This window comes from Hemitrygon akajei, chromosome 25 (genome assembly GCF_048418815.1).
Source record: "Hemitrygon akajei chromosome 25, sHemAka1.3, whole genome shotgun sequence".
In the NCBI taxonomy this organism is placed as follows: Eukaryota; Metazoa; Chordata; class Chondrichthyes; order Myliobatiformes; family Dasyatidae; genus Hemitrygon; species Hemitrygon akajei.
Window position 1 is genome coordinate 39,389,326 of NC_133148.1, and position 17,666 is coordinate 39,406,991.

Here is a 17,666-nt window from a genome sequence, read left to right on the forward strand (position 1 = left end):
TCCGTAGTATCCAAGACATCTTCAAGGAGCGGTGCCTCAGAAAGGCAGCGTCCATCGTTAAAGACCCCCACCATCTTGGACATGCCCTCTTCTCATTGCTACCATTGGGAAGGAGGTAGGGGAGCCTGAAGACACACACACACACACTCAACGATTCAGGAACAGCTTATTCCCCTCTGCCATCAATCAGATTTCTGATCGGACAGTGAACCCGTGAACATCAGCTCTATTTTACTCCACCTCTCTTTTTGCACCGGGTTGGAAAGCCTGTGTGAGGAGGAGCCACAGGAGCAGTTCAGCAGCTCACCACAAAACCCTCTGAACAGACACGCTTGCTCTGACTGACGAAGAGCTGCAGAGCGGACCAATAGACACTACAAAGAGCCTGCTGCTCTCTGCAGGAATTCTCCGTATTCAGACACATATTTATAAAACTAATTTATTCAGCAAAGCGTTTTACTTTTCCCCAAAGGAGACAGATTTGTAAGAGGTTATGGCTGCGATGAAGACCGACGCTGCTAAGGGCACCTCCAACGGGGGCATCCACCTGGGCGAGAACGGCAACGATGTATCGATCGGCGGCGACAATGTAGCGAGCGAGAGCCAGAGCCAAAAGCCGGCGGACAGGATGGGCAGGCTCCGGGGCTGCATCAGGGGGAACCTGCTGGTCATCCTCACCGTGACCGGGGTAATCATCGGCGTGGTGATCGGATTGTCGGTGAGAGGCCTCGGACTCAGCAGGATTCAGATCACCTACTTCTCCTTCCCCGGCGAGCTGCTCATACGGCTGCTGAAAATGATCATCATCCCGCTCGTCGTCTGCAGCCTGGTGTCGGGGGCCGCCAGCCTGGACACGAAAGCCCTGGGCAAGCTGGGCGGCTGGGCAATGCTCTTCTTCTCCCTCACCACGCTGCTGGCCTCTGCCACTGGCGTCGCAATGGCTTTTATAATCCAACCTGGGGCAGGCGCTGAGGCCAAGCCGCAGCTGCCCGGCATGGAGGAAGAACTCCCGGAGGCTAAAGAGGTCGCCGACTCCTTTCTGGATTTAGTAAGGTAACTCAAATAGAGAAACTCCCGAATTCATAGGATTAAAACGATAAGCAGGATCAGCCGGCGGATATAGCCTCAAAAAAAATCTATATTTACTTAAAATTCCCTCTTGTTCTTACAAACTTGCCCCTACTTGTGTACAATTTGGCGCCAGAAGCTGTGAAATTGACCCTATTTGCTGATAGGTGTTTATTGAGAGGGAGAAAGAAGCAGGAGACTCGGTTACCCTGGTCAGTGCGTTTTCTGATGCAATCCCCATTTTTTTTTGGGCAGAGTGCGGATATACGGTAGTGAACCAATAACGTGGCTCCTCGGGACGCTTCGACTTGTCTTTTACCATTTATTCCCCCTTTTTTAAAAAAAAAATAATAAAAAAATCCAATTTTGTGCATGGCGAGGTTAACATGTGGACTGGTAGCCAGAGCCACGAGTTGGAACCCCGCGGCTGATGATTGTTTTAAAATTCAAATCGTCAAATGACTCTGGTATTAAAGTATCAGAAAACATTAAACTGATATATTTTTTAAAAAAATTGTAAAAAGAATATTTGGTTTACAGCTAATGTCGTTAAACATGTGGTCGAATCTAAATTCACCCCCCCCCCCCACTCCCCGGGGGTGATCGGAATGATGACGTCCGTGTCTTTCTGCTTCAATAAAGGAAGAATTATTTGATTCGGTTAAAAGTCCCCAGGCAGGAAATAAAAACCAATAACGTCTTCTTTCCTTGGTGCTTTTGATTTCCAGGTAGATTAAAATTAGCTCTAAAAATATAAAATTCATTCAAAGATCATTTTTCCGGCCTTTGCTTTCCAAATACGTCATTCTGAGGGGGGAAAAAAACGAGTGTCTACAGTACTGGCAGCAATGCTTTAGAACAGGGGGTCCTCAGATCCCTCCGTTGGTAGGAGTCCATGGCATAAAACAGGTTAGAAGCCCCTGCTCGTTCTCTCATTCCTGCTGGAGGAATGCAGTCAATGGCAAGATTCAATGAGATGCCCTGGCAGCCTTTAGAATAGAAATGAGGCATTTCCTTGGCCAGTGGGGGGTGAATCTGGAATTTGTTACCACATACGGCTGTGGAGGCCAGATCAAAGCAGAGGTTGATAGACCATTCAGCCCATCGAGGCTGCTCTCTCATTCCATCATGGCTGATCCCAGATCCCACTCAACCCCATACACCTGCCTTCTCACCCTATCTTTTGGTGCCCTGACCGATCAGGAAACTATCAACGTCTCCCTTAAGTATACCCACGGACTTGGCCTCCACTGTTATCTGTGACAGAGCATTCCACAGGTTCACTTCTCTGTGGCTAAAAGCAAAATTCCTCCTTACCTCTGTTCTGAAAGGTCACCCCTCAATTTTGAGGCTGTGCCCTCTAGTGCTAGATACCCCCACCATGGGGAAACATCTTCTCCACACCCACCCTATCTACTCCTTTCAACATTCAGTAGGTTTCACCGAGATCCCCACACATTCTTCTAAATTCCTGTGAGTACAGGCCCAAAGCTGCCAAATGCTCCTCGCATGTTATCCCCTTCGTTCCCAGAATCACGCTTGTGAACCTCCTCTGGACTCTCTCCCATGACAACATGCCCTTTCTGAGATACGGGGCCCAAAACTGTTGACAATACTCTGAAGTGAGGCCTGACTAGTGTCTGATAAAACCTCAGCATTATCTCCTTGCTTTTATATTCTATTCCCCTTGAAATAAATACCAACATTGCTTTTGCCTTCTTTACCACAGACTCAACCTGTAAATTAACCTTCTGAGAGTCCCGCACGAGGACTCATAACTCCCTCTGTACCTCCGATGTTTGAACCACCTTCTTGATTAGTCAGGGCATGAAAGAGGCAGAGAGGCAGGAGAATGGGATTGAGAGGGATAATGAATCGGGCATGACCGAATGGTGGAGCAGATTTAATAGGCTGAATGGACGCATTCTGCTCCTGTGGTCTTTAAACTCCTGTAAATATAACGTCTCCTCACAGGGGGTTCACCTCAACCCTGATTCAAGGTTGCGAATGGACACGCTCGCTTTTCTCTCCCCCCCCCCCCCCCCCTTCTCAAATACTGGAGCCCCATCTGCTGTCCTGTGTGCAGGGACCGTCCAGGGTGCTCTGAATTGCGAAAGGTTTTAACCAGAGCTTGCTTAATCTCTGAAATGTAGATCCTCTCGGACTTGGGAGTTAATTTCTTTAAACCTCACTATCTTCCCTAGTAGTTTATTAAATGTTCCTTTTTTTCGTGTCAGATGTTTGCTTTTCCTGCATTTCCAAGAGTTTGTGTCTTTCATGAAGATGTCGGAATGAGAATCAGGTTTAGCAACACCGTATATGTCATGAAAATTGACATGTGGCAGCAGTACATTGTAATTCATAATAAAAAATGGTGAATTACAGTAACTTTATTTATATATGTGTATATATATATATATATATACACACACAAGTATATACACATACTTATTTTATAACAATATACTAGTAAATACTATATATACCGTACACTAATATACTATTTTATAATATATATTATTATTTATAAATAAATGCAAAAAAAAGTAGTGAGGTTGTGTTCATGGGTTCAATGCCCATCCAGAAATCAGATGGCAGAGGGGAAGAAGCTGTTCCTGAATCGTTGAATGTGTGTCTTCAGACTCCTGTACCTCCTCCCTGATGGTAGCAATGAGAAGAGGGCATGTCCTGGGTGCTGGAGGTCTTCAATGGTGGATGCTGCCTTTTGGAGGCATTGCTCCTTGAAGATGTCCTGGATTCTATGGAGGCTGCTGCCCATGAGGGAGCTGACTAAGTTTACAACTCGCTGCAGTTTATTTTGATCCTGTGCAGAAGCCACCCGCTCTCCCCCACCCCCCATACCAGACGGTGATTACAGCCAATTAGAATGCTTTCCATTGCAAATCTGGAAATTTGCAAGTGTCTTTGGTGACACACCAAATCTCCTCAAACTCCTAATGAAATGTAGCTGATCTCTTGCTTTCTTTATAGCTGCTTCTATATGTTGGGACCAGGTTAGATCCTCAGAGATATTGACACTCAGGAACTTGAAGCTGCTCACTCTCTCCACCTTTGATCCCTCTGTGAGGACTGGTGTGGGTTCTCTCGTCTTGCCCTTTCTGAAGTCCACAATCAAGACTTTGGTCTTACTGACGTTGAGTGCAAGGTGGTTGTTGAGACACCACTCAATCAGGTGATCTATCTCGCTCCTGGACGCCTCCTGGTCACCATCTGAAATTCTGCCAACAATAGTTGTGTCGTCAGCAAATTTATGGATGGAAAGTTTCTCTCTCGTTTTCCATTCCCCATTATAAAATTTAATCTTCTCCCTGACCTGGTCTCACATTTCACCTGCCAGCTTGACCTCCTACCCCTCCCTCCACTTTCTTATTCTGGATTCTTCCCCATTGATGAAGGGTCTCAGCCCGAAGGGTTCATTCCCTTTCATAGACGCTGGCTGAGCTGTTGAGATCTTCCAGCGTTTAGTGTGTGTGTGTGTCTCTCTGTAAAGAACCTACGTTTGTCTGTAGCAGCCAGGATCACTCTTCTCCACATTCCCTTCAACAACTAAATCTCGGCCCCGCGCTGAGTTTGGGTAATTTGTTGCACAGCTTCAAGGCCTGTGACCTTTCAGATGCAGACTCACTCCTGCTTTTAAGGCATCACCATCGCCGGGCCCAGAACTCACTAACCCTAAAGCTTTTTTTTCCCCAGTCCTGCCGAAGGGTTTCAGCCCAAAACGGCGACTGTACTTTCTTCCATCGTAGCCTGCTGAGATTTTTTTTTTGTACGTTCTGTTTTGAACAGTGGCGTGACATTCGCCATCTTCCAGACCGCAGGGGCCTTTCCAGAGTCCAGAGAATTTTGGTAAATTATCACCAAAGCCTGTACTGTAACTTCTGCCGTTTCTTTCAGTACCCTGGGATGCATTCCATCAGGACCAGGAGACTTGTCTATCTTCAGGCCCACAAATTTGCTCAGTGTTACTTCTTTAGTGATAGCTATTGTATTGAGGTCCTCACCTCCCATCACATCCATAACATCTCTCTTTGGCATGTTAGATGTCCTCCACCGTGAAAACCGGCAGAAAATAGTCATTCAAAGCCTCAGCCATTTCCTCATTACCCAATATCAATTCCCCCTTCTCGTCCTCCAAGGGACCTACGTTCATTTTGGCCACCCTTTTCTGCTTTATATCATCTAAAAAATTTCACTATTCATTTTTATATTTTGAGCCAGTTTATTTTCATAATCTAGCTTCCCTTTCTTTATTGCTCTCTTAGTTGCTTTTGTTGTTTTTTTTAAAAACGATTTTCCAATTGTTCAGTGGGAAACTGGACTCTTGGTGACTTTGTATGCATGAGCTTTTAGTTAGATGCCTTCTTTTATTTCTTCAGTTATCCAAGTCTGGCTCTCCCCACCCTTACTGTCCTTGCTTCTAGCTGGAATATACTTTTGTTGAGCACCGTGAAAAATCTCTTTGAAAGTCTTCCACTGTTCCCCAACTGTCCCACTATAGAATCTGTGTTCCCTGTCTACACTAACCAAATCCTCCCTCATCCCATCTTCTCCATTTTTTTAGGCGTGATACGCTGGTTTTAGACGGAACTATTGCACCCTCCCATTGTACGAGAAACTCAAATCATACAGTGGTCACTCTTTCCAAGAGGATCCCTAACTACAAGATCACTAATTTTACCCGTCTCACTGCACAGGACCAGCTTTAAGATAGCACGTTCCCTTGTAGGTTCGGGAAAGTCATCACGGATGACTCTCTATGAAGTCCTCCTCGAGACTGCCTCGACCAACTTGATTCACCCAACCGAAGTGCAAGTTGAAGTCCCCCACGATAACTGCTGTTCTGTTGTTACATGCCTCAGATATTTCTCTGTTTTTTGCCCGTGCCACTGTACTGTTATTATTCGGTGGCCGATAGACAACTCCCACCAGTGATTTTTAATCTCGACCCAGGTGGATTTAACATTCTGCTCCTTAGATCTTGTATCGTCTCTCACTATCACCCTGCACTCATCTTTAATTAAGAGTGCCACCCTTCCAGCCTATCCTTCCGTATTACCCGATATCCTTAGATATTTAATTCCCAATCCTCTCCACCTTGCAACCACGTTTCTGTAATGGCCACTAAATCATACTCCTTTCTACTGATTTGAGCCACAAGTTCACTGACCTTGTTTCGAATACTGCGGGCATTCAGATGAAGTGCCCTTACACTCATTGTGCTTTTAAACTCTTGTAATCTTTTACCCTTTTGCACTTTTCTTAACTCCACTCTTATTTTTCTCTTTTTTGTCTTTTGTTTTTTCATTATCTTTATCCACACTCTTTCCCTTTTACTTTGTCCATACTTCTCCAGTCTGTTGAACCCACCCCCCCCTGCAATTTAGTTTGAAGCCCTGTCCTCAGCCCTAGTTATGCGATTTGCCAGGATCCAGGTCCCATCACAGTTCAGGTGGAGCCCGTCCCATTGGTGCAGTTCCCTCCTTCCCCAATGCTGGTGCTATTTTCCCATGAATCCAAACCCACTTCTCCCACACCAATCCTTGAGCCATGCATTTAACCCCCTAATCTTCTCGACCCTGTGCCAATTTGCACGTGGCTCAGGTCGTAATCCAGAGATTACCACCTTTTTCGTCCTGCTTTTTAATCTAGTCCCTAGCTGCTCAAATACTCTCAGCAGAACCTCTTTCCCCATTCTACCCATGTCATTGTGACCCACGTGGACCAGGACAACTGGATCTTTTCCCTCCCACTGTAAGTTCCTCTGCAGGTCAAATAAGTGTCCCAAACCCAGGCACCAGGCAGGCCACACAGGCTTTGGGACACTCTATCCCTGCAACAGAGAATTCTCTCTGTTCCCCTGACCATACTATCCCCAACTACCACGACATTTCTCTTCTCTCCCCCTCTTGAATGGCTCCCTGAACTACAGTGCCACAGTTAGGTTGTTCATCCTTCCTACAGGCCCCACTCTCATCCACAAAGGGAGCAGGGATCTCAGACCTGTTGGACGAGCTCAAGGGCAAAGGCTCCTCCAGCACGGTCTCTTGGATCCCACTACCCGCCTCACTCACAGTCACACCCTCTTGTCCCTGACCAGAGACCGAGTTTGAGGCAGCTAGTCTAACGGGTGTGACTACCTCCTGAAACAGAATCCAGGTAACTCTCCCCCTCCCCGATGTGCCGCAGTGTTTGAAGCTCAGATTCCAGGTCGCCATCTTTGAGCCCGAGTTCCTCGAGCACTCGCTGCAGATGTGGTCAGCAGGAACCACAATGGGGTCCACCAGCTCCCACGTCGTGCAGCTACGGCACATCACCCGATCCTGCATCATCCCTTTATTGGATTTAGCTGTAATTTAGTGACTTTTTACTCAGCCACCACAAAAGCCTTCTCTGTGCCTTCTTGCCAGAGCCTCAAGTTCCCATTTCTACACTGGCCCCCTCACACAATGGCTGCCTTGCTTTGACCCTGCTTTACTTTCATTTGCTCCTGCTAATCGCAAATCGATTGGTCCACCGCTAATGTGCCAATCCCAGGGAAACGCTCCTTTTCTAAACTCTTCTCCCCGACCTGTGTGAAGCTCTCTCTGTGAATAGATTGGTCCGCCACTAATTCTGGTCCAAGCTTGTGGTCCTCTTGGAGGGGAAATGGTGTCAGGAGCTATTTTATGTCGCGCAGAAAAAGTCGGGTAGGGGGTCGTCGGTTTGTTGTTCTGACTGAAAAGGCTTCTGCTCAGCTTGGTGTGGTGTGGAACACCTTGTGGAGATTGCGTGCTCCTGGGTTAGAGCAGGAAACTGAACTGTTCGCAACTTCCAAAGGTGACACCTATTCGGAACCTGTTCTGCGAGTTAGCCCACAGACGGTCAAAGGCATTTTCATCAGGTAAAATCTAGATTTAAGACTCTTGGAATTACTGAAATACCTGCTTAAGCCTTTTGAACCTGCGAAGTAAAAAAAGCCAGGAAGGCCTCTGAGTTTTGGTTCTAGGAGATCTCTAAGGTTGACCTTGTAAATGAAGAACGTTGAAAAGAACTGCACAAGAACAGCCCATTTAATCCACTGTGTTGTTCCCAATGAATTAAATGCCTAACCTGTCTCTACCAAAGGAAGTTCTCATTCCCTGCTGCAGGTCACCCTTAGACAAGGTGCTTAGCCCCCCCAATCAGGGTCAATTGAAGTCATGGGAGCAGGTGGATGGTCGTATGAGCAGCCGGTGCAGATCACCAGTCCACTGACGCCAGGCAGACAATCTCTGAAGGGTATTGATAATGGCTGGGGTCACCCATCTTGTAAAGACACTGTCCAGAAGAAGGCAATGGCAAACCACTTATGTAGAAATGATCGCCGACGTTGTACAACACATAATGAATGAACAATCTAAACTAATCCCTTCAGCCTGCGCATGACCCACTCTGTGCCTATCTAAGACCCTCTTAAACATACTGTATCTGTCACCCTGGCTACACATCCCAGGCACCCACTGTCTACAAAGCCAACACTAGCCCCGTACATCTCTTTTAAATATCAAAGGTTCAGGAAGTTCGAAGGCATGTTTGGTATCGAAGTACGTATCCATAATACAACTCTGAAATCTGTCTTCTCCAGATAGCCACGAAACAAAGAAAGAAGATGAAAGCCGTTCAGAGAGAGACATCAAACCCATACCCGCTACAGAAAAAAGAACGGCATTCTGATCATCAACCCGCAAACCCCCCGCCACCTTCTTCCCGCAGAAAACGGGACAGGAACATCGACCCCCAAACCCTCCTCTCCCCACACAAAACAGGACCAGAATATCGACCCCCCCCAAACCCCCCTCTCCCACACAAAATGGAACAAAAACATCAACCCCCAAACCCCCCTCTCCCCACACAAAATGGGGCAAGAACATCGACCCCCAGACCCCCCTCTCCCACACAAATGGGGCAAGAACATCGACCCCCAAACACCCCTCTCCCGCACAAAATGGAACAAGAACATCGATCCCTTAACCCCCTCTCCCCACACAAAACAGGACAAGAAAATCGACCCCCAAACCCTTACCCTCGCACATCAAAACAGAAAGGAACGGGCAGAAAGACACAGCACAGAAAAGCCGTAATCCATAACGCCAAACCACGGTAACAGCCCCCTTAACCATGGAAAGAGATGATGCAAATATCCTTTCTCCCTTGCAATGCATGTCCCTCGGCATTAGACACCCCGATCTTCAGAAAAAGATACTGCTGTCTACTGTATTTCTGCTTAAAGGATACACGTCTAACTTTATTGTACTTTAATACAAGAATAATCAGGAAGTAATCGTCGCATAACGTCAACAGTGATTCAGGAAGAGGAAAGTGGACAGGGACGAAGAAAAGTTTTCAGGTTGTGAAAGTCATTAACTGACTATAATTATGAGCTGAGCCAGTTATATAAATATTCTCGCCATAGCTCCTGTAATCCTCACAGGTAGGAGGTAAAGGGTTCATACCTGACGTGTAGATCAGAAGTTATTGATTATCAATCTGAGCACCTGTTCCAATCTCACTCTGCAGTTACACATGGAATATGCACTCAGTGACCAGCCACTTTATTAGGCACACCTGTACGCTGGCTCGTTAATGCAAATATCTAATCAGCAAATCACGTGGCAGCAACTCAATGCATAAAAGCACGCAGACCCGGTCAAGAAGTTCAGTTGTCCTTCAGACCAAATATCAAAAAGGGCGAAAAAACGCGATCTAAGTGGCTTTGACCGTGGAATGATTGTTGGTGCCAGATGGGGTGGTTGGAGTATCTCAGAAACTGCCCTTCTCTAGGGATTTTCACGCACAGGTCTCTAGAGAGGGGGTTCCCAACCTGCGGTCCATGGATCCCTTGCTTAATGGTAATGATCCATGGCATAAAAAAGTTTGGGAGTCCATGCTCTAGCACTTGCAGAGAATGGTGCAAAAACAACAAAAAATATCCTGTGAGCGGCAGTTCTGTGGGTGAAAGTGCCCTGTTAATGGGAGAGGTCGGAGGAGAATGGCCAGACTGGTTCAAGCTGACAAGAAGGCAACAGTAACTCAAATAATCACGTGTTACAGCAGTGGTGCGCAGAAGAGCATCGCGTCAGACTCTCCATGGGGGCTGCCAGTGCTGCTGAGTTCCTCCAGCACGTTGCGTGTGCCATTTTGTCTGCAGCTCCAGACGAGGCAAAGTTGTCGACTGTGGAGTGACTGAGCAAACCAGTTTTGGAATTGGCATCAAAAGTTGGCACTGACCCACCCCGAATCTTGAATAAGAAACAGAGGGGAAGCAAACAGGATTGCATCAGGTTTCTCAGAAATTATACATTTTTTAAATATAGCACGGAGTCGTAGGCCATTTATGACTTGATGGTTCCCGACTTGCTGACTTCCTCCAGCATTTCGTGTGTTGTTTCTGCTTAATCTGGTTGTATTTTGTCTCGGGGGGTGGGGGGGGGAATCGTCTTAACTTTTGTTTCCTTGGCAAATTCAGACTTTAAGAATCGAAGGTGACTTTTGTGGGCTTGATTGCGTAGAACAGCACCACCACACAGTACAGGCTCTGCAGTGCCGATCGCTGTCCGACCTTTTCGACCTACTCCAACACTGTCCTCGCACGTACGTGCCTTTATTTTGATTTCATCCGTGTGCCTGTCTTAAAGGTTCTGAGCGATGAAGGGAGGCCTCACAAGAGCAAACTTAGACCATTCGGCCCATCGAGCCTGCTCTGCTATCTTATTTTCCCTCTCAAGCTCATTCTCCTGGCTTCTTCCCATAACTTTTGATGCCCTTACTAATCAAGAACCTTCCCAACCTCCGCTTTGACTTGCCCTCCATCGCCGCCTGTGGCAACGAATTCCACAGATTCACCAGCCTTTAGCTAATGAAATTCCTCCTTATCTCTTTTCCCAAGAGGTGACCCTCCATTGTGAGGCTGTGTCCTCTGGTCCTAGACTCAGTCGGTTTCAATGAGATCCCTCCTCATCCTCCAGCGAATTCAGGCTCAGAGCCATTAAACCTCCTCCTACATTCCCCCTTTCGTTCCCAGAATCATTCTCGTGAACCTCCTCCGGACCCCCCTCCAGTGCCGGCAGATCCTCCCTTCGACATGGGGCCCACAATGTGGTCTGCCAAACCTGCTGCTGTAGGAGGGAGGGATAGGATCGGTGGAGGATGAATGGCCTCCTCCCAGTCCAATGCACACCCCACAGCTGCTCCCTGAACAAAGTCCCAGTAACACGAGCACCGTTGCAAAGGAGCCCCCCACCCCCCGTGGGCGGGGCTGGAAGGTGTGCCGACAGAATGGTGAGCTCTGAAACTGCAGGTCCTTCACAGGGGGAGGGGGTTCTCAGCCCTCCTCGGCAGCCAGGGGACAATGTTCCTCTGACAAGGAGGTCGGAAGGCCAAGTCACGGCAATGGGCATTCACCTCTGAGGCGGAAGGTGAATGGGCTTCCTCACATTCCCCGGTCTTGTTTTTTTGTGCAGGGGAGCCGGTGAGAGCTCAGTTCGGGAAGCTGCTGTTGAATGCGCAGTTTGTTTGGTGTTTTGGCACAGTCCGACAGGCTGGGGGTGGTGAACGGAACTAACCTTGGGATTTCTCGAAATGGAGACTTCCCAGACTGCAGGTCTCGTAATTTACAGAACAAGAGGGTGGCATTGAAAAACTCTGTCACAGCAGTTCCCATTCTCTCCTTTCCATTAGCACTGGAATGTATCTGCATTTCTCAACGTCCTAATTCCCTCACCCCCGCCACTACATCTCTGCTGTCACACTGGACCTCTATCTACTCATTGACCACTTTCTTTGTTCCCTCCCCACCCCCCCGCTAACGCTAGAGATTTTGCAGATGTTGGACATCTTGAGCAGCACGCACAAAATGCTGGAGGAACTCAGCGAGTCAGGCAGCGTAGTAGAGGGGAGCCTGAAGATGTTGACTGTTTATCCCCCTCCACATGTGCTACCTGACTCCCCCCCCCCCGCTTCATGCTTCCACACACCTTTCTGTCCCTCCCTTTGCTCCCTAAACCCTCTGTCCACCCCCACCCAATCTCTTACCCCTTCTCCATTTCTTCATCCCTGCTGTTTATTTCTGTGCATTGTGGCGCATCGGCCAGCAAGCTCACCGTTTCTTTAGCATTTGTCTGTGTTTCACGAGTTGCTAGCTCGACACTCAACCCTACATGGGCGGAAAGCAAGCAAGGGGCCGGCCGGATTCGAACCTGGGACCACTCGCACCTGCACTACTAGCCTTGACCCACCAATTGCTGGGGGAACTTAGCTGGTCAGTCAGCATCTATGGAGGGGAATAAACACTCAACATTGCTGGGCTGGGACCCTTCGTCAGGGTTGGAAAGGAATAGGGAAGAAGCCAGCTGTGTGGCTAAATTGACCTGGATGGAAAATCAATCTAGGTTTCTTCCCCGTAGAATAAATAAGGTTAAAAAGGCATTTTATGGAGTGAAGGCGGTTTGTGATTTTTGAAGAAGTCTTCCCTGTCATTAAAGATTTTTTTATGGAGTGGAAAACGAGAAAGTGTTTCTCATGGTAGACATTTGGAAGCTAGGAACAAAGAGTAAGGCAAAATAATCAGAGGCTTCATGAAGAAATAGATTCTGATTTCAAGATTATTTATCAGGTGTACATCAAAACATAGAGTGAACTGCATCGTTTGTCTTAACTACCAACACACCCAAGTGCCCACAAGTGTTGCCACCAAAATATTATGTCCACTAGGATTTGGGATTCATTGCCTGAAAGTTCAAAGTAAATTTATTACCGCAGTACATATATGTCACCATATACAAACTTGAGATTAATTTTCTTGCAGGCGTCTTCAATAAATCCGTAGAATAATGAACGTAACAGAATCATTGAAAGACTGCACCAACTTGGGTGTTCAGTGCAAAGGTCAGCAAGTTGTGCAAATTAAAATAAGGAATAATAATAAATAAACAATGAAAATTGAGAACATGAGATGAAGAGTCCTTGAGAGTGAGTCCATAGGTTGTGGGAACATCTCAATGATGGGGCGAGTGAAGTTCTCCCCTTTGGTTCAAGAGCCTGATGGTTGAGGGGTAGTAACTTTCCTGAACCTGGTGGTGTGGGTCCTGAGGCTCCTGTACCTTCTTTCTGATGCCAGCAGTGAGAAGACAGCATGCCCTGGGTGGTGGTGGATGGGTCCCTGATGATGGATTCTGCTTTCCTGCGACAACGTTTGTGTAGATGTTCTCAATGTAGCGGCACGGTAGCGTGAGTTAGAGCAATGCTTTACCGTGTCAGCGTAACTGTGGTTCAATTCCCACTGCTGTCCGTGCAGAGTTTATTCTCCCGGTGACTGTATGGGTTTCCTGCAGGAGCTCTAGTTCCCTCCCACGTTTCAAGCACATGAGGGTTGGCGAATTTGTGGGCATCACCAGAAGCATGACGCCACCCCCCCCCCCCCCCCGCCCCAGCCTATCCTCGTTTGCACAAACGACACATTTCACATGTGACAAATGGCAAATAAAGCTAGTTTTTAATAGGAACCCCTAGAAGAGTATTGAATTTCTTTCTTTTTTAAAAAAATTTTTAATTAGTTTTTCAAAACATTTTACAAAATTAAAAACCCCAAATCCCAATGAGGAGCATTAATACAGTGCAAGAGTATTGAATTTCTGATAGTTTTGGTCCTCATAGAGGGATCAGAAGTGGAAAGAATGAGCAATTTCAAGTTCCTGAGGATCTAACCTGGACCCAACATATCGATGCAGCTGCAAAGAAGGCACGACAGCGGCTATATTTCATTAGGAGTTTAAGGAGGTTTGCTATGTCACCTTATGGACAGGAGGAGGAGTATAGGAAACTGATACAGGACTTTGTGATATGGTGCAACTCAAACTACCTGCGTCTCAATATCACCAAGACCAAGGAGATGGTGGTGGACTTTAGGAGATCTAGGCCTCATATGGAGCCAGTGATCATTAATGGAGAATGTGTGGAGCAGGTTAAGACCTACAAGTATCTGGGAGTACAGTTAGACGAGAAGCTAGACTGGACTGTCAACACAGATGCCTTGTGCAGGAAGGCACAGAGTCGACTGTACTTCCTAAGAAGGTTGGCGTCATTCAATGTCTGTAGTGAGATGCTGAAGATGTTCTATAGGTCAGTTGTGGAGAGCGCCCTCTTCTTTGTGGTGGCGTGTTGGGGAGGAAGCATTAAGAAGAGGGACGCCTCACGTCTTAATAAGCTGGTAAGGAAGGCGGGCTCTGTCGTGGGCAAAGTACTGGAGAGTTTAACATCGGTAGCTGAGCGAAGGGCGCTGAGTAGGCTACGGTCAATTATGGATAACTCTGAACATCCTCTACATAGCACCATCCAGAGACAGAGAAGCAGTTTCAGCGATAGGTTACTATCGATGCAATGCTCCTCAGACAGGATGAAGAGGTCAATACTCCCCAATGCCATTAGGCTTTACAATTCTACCGCCAGGACTTAAGAACTTTTTAAAAGCTATTATTAATGCTTTTTGAGATAGTGATTTAGATGCATATCATATTTTTACTGAGTTAAGTATTGCATGTAATTAGTTTTGCTACAACAAGTGTATGGGACATTGGAAAAAAGTTGAATTTCCCCATGGAATTTCTCTGTTTTTAGCCATTAAGAACCTCAGTGGAAAAAGCCTGCTTGCATTTACCCTATCTATACCCCATACCCCTCATTAATTTTGTATACAAAGTGTTATCATGGATTTATGAACATTTTTTGGCATTGGTGTTTAAGGACCAGGCCACTGGGCTCCTGAACCAGCTCTGCACCTACGGGCTCCTTCATGTTCTGTGAATTACTTGTTTACTTTTTGCATCATTTGGGCAGTTTGCTCTTGGATCACGCGCTGGATGTTTGAGGTGTCTGCTTTCCTGAGGATTCTATTGCGTTTCTTCATTTTGTGGCTGTCTGCAAGAAGACAAATCTCAAGGTCATATATATTACGCGCACTTTGATAAGTTTCCTTTAAACTTTGAATGAGCGGGCAAGAACATAACAGTTGGAGTACGGTGCGGAAAGATGTGGCGTAGCGGTTAGCACCTCGCTTTACGGTACCTGTCTCCCGGCTTCAGTTCCCGCCACTGTGCGTAAGGACGTGCTTCCCGCGATCGTGTAGGTTTCCTCCCGCAGACCAAAGACGTACCGGTTGGTAGGTTAATTGGTCTTTGATGCTGTCCTGTCATTTGACCAGGGTTAACACACACAAGGTGCTGGAGGAACTCAAGCAGGTGACTCAGCAGTTATCTCGTGTGCGTCACTCGGATGACACGTGGAATTCTCTGCCCAGCGAAGCAGTGGAGGCTGCCTCAGTAAATATAATTAAGATAAGGTTGGATAGGTTTTTGTAGTCTATTAGGGGAATTAAGGGTTATGGGGAAAAGGCAGGTAGGTGGAAATAAGTCCATGGTCAGATCAGCCACGATCTTATTGAATGGCAGAGCAGGCTCGACGGGCCGAATGGCCGACTCCTGCTCCTGTTTCTTATGTTCTTGTGTCAGTTTGTGATTATGTCTTGTTTGTGGTATTTGGGGGTTACTGGGCGACAAGGCCAGAAGGCCCTATTCTGCGCAGTATCTGAGTGCAGTGTTCCGCCGGTATTTACTGTGTATTTATTAATTGAGGTACAGTGCGGAATGGGTCATGCTGCTGTTTGACGGGGTCTGGGCCCTGCGTTGCTTTTGTGATGCACTTGTGTGATCGCCCCGTCTCTCTCGATGGCGAGGCAGATTTCTCTGCCAGTTCCTGAATCGGGGGAAACGCGAAGTAAAAGTGGTGCTACGGGCTGTGACAGAGGGACGGCGACTGCTTGGTCTCCCCTCTCGCTGAGGAAGGACCGATAGTTCCAGAGAGAAAGAGCCTGAGGGTTGCCAATTTGTTGGGATGAACAGTCGTTCTTGATGTGCTGGAGCCCATGGTCTCTCGTTGGGGCTTTTCTGTTGCTTGCATGGTGGGTGGTGGGAGCGCGCTGTTGCTTTCAGGTGGAATAAGTGTGGGGGGGAGGGCTGATGCCGCTTGCCGCTGTTTGATTGTGGGAGGGGGCAGGGGGCTTTTGGGTTCTGTCGTTCATTCTTGGGGTTTTCCTTCTGTTTCGAAGATGTCTGTGAAGAGCAAGAATTTCAGGCTGTGTACCGTATACATTCCCTTGTAGCGGTGTGCTACACGCAGCGCTAAAATAACGACACGGAGTCGGTAAACTGCAGTCAAAGTTAATTTTATTCGAACTTCACAGCCTTCCTTTAAAGCCTCCCTCATCCCGCCCTCCCCAGGCGCGGATGCTCCAAGAGCCACGTACTCACAAACCCCCCCAGGCTTTTCTCCCTTTGTTGTGGACCTGGCCTTTGTGCCTGCGCGCTGGCTAATTGTGAGCCGGTTCGAGCATGCTAGGCAATGGGTCACCACACCCTGATCTTAAAATGGAAACACTGAACTATATTCAAATAAACTTTTTAAGCCAGCTCACTAAAGCTATCCACTGTGAAACCGATGGTGAAACAAAGTGTTTTTGACCTGAAATGTGAACACTGTTTGTCTTTCCACTGATACTCCCTGAACCTGTGAGCATTTCCAGACTGTCCCTCTCACCCTTTTGCCTCCGTGCACCTTCTGTAGCAGTAAAACAATGCTTTATACTCTGCTGTTGGTTTTCTCTTTGGAGTGTTCCCATGAGGGTGTCGGGGTGGAGATGCGTCCCTCCCATAGGAGGTGTGGGGCGCTCCTTCCTTCCGCTAGCCTGCCGGTCACCCTTGGGCAAGGCGTAGCACCTGTTCAGCCACCTCCGCCCACACCCCCGATCATGGTCACGTGAAAATCACAGGAGCAGGTGGTGGATGGTCGTATGAGCAGCCGGTGCAGATCACAAGTCCTGGTTATGTGACCACTGACGCCAGGCAGACAATCTCTGAAGAGTATTGATAATGGCTGGGGGTCACCCGTCTTGTAAAGACACTGCCCAGAACCACTTCTGTAGAAAAAATTTGCCAAGAACAATCATGGTCACGGAAAGACGCTGATTGATTGCCCATGTCATACAACACGGCTCATAATGATGACTATTTCCACGTATCTAAATGTTGCAAACATCTATATGGATGGCTTGCAAAACAAAAAATTCCACTGGATCTTTGTACATACGGTAATAATTATTACATCAACTAAATTGCCAGTTTTTTCCCCCCAGATATCCAGTGTCTGATGTTCTAATATTTTCGGAGAAACTATTTCATAACTTGCTTAACATGTCTTATATCACGGGAAATATGTTGCTTTTGTTAGCAAAAGCACCGACTTACTATAAATTTAAGAATAAGTAAATCACTAACCATTCAGAAGTCTGATGGCAGAGGGGAAGAAGCTGTTCCTGAATCGCTGAGTGTGTGTCTTCAGGCTCCTGTACCTCCTCCCTGATGGCAACAATGAGAAGAGGACATGTCTTGGATGGTGGGGGACCTTGAAGATGTCCAATTTAAAGTTGAAAGTAAGTTTTATTATCATAATACGTATATGTCACCATATATCACCCTGAGATTCATTTTCTAGTGGGCATACTCAATATATCT

At 47.1% G+C, this 17,666-nt stretch overlaps 1 protein-coding gene across 1 annotated transcript in view; it reads left to right on the forward strand.

Annotated features, from left to right (window-relative positions):
• Positions 1 to 300: 300 nt before the first annotated feature.
• The window catches only part of slc1a5 (solute carrier family 1 member 5), a 43,990-nt gene continuing 26,624 nt past the window's right edge, over positions 301 to 17,666 (forward strand). The window contains exon 1 of the mRNA XM_073029352.1: positions 301 to 1,053. Within this exon, the coding sequence (XP_072885453.1) occupies positions 494 to 1,053 (560 nt within the window). The 5' untranslated portion in view covers positions 301 to 493. The remainder of the gene's footprint in view (positions 1,054 to 17,666) is intronic.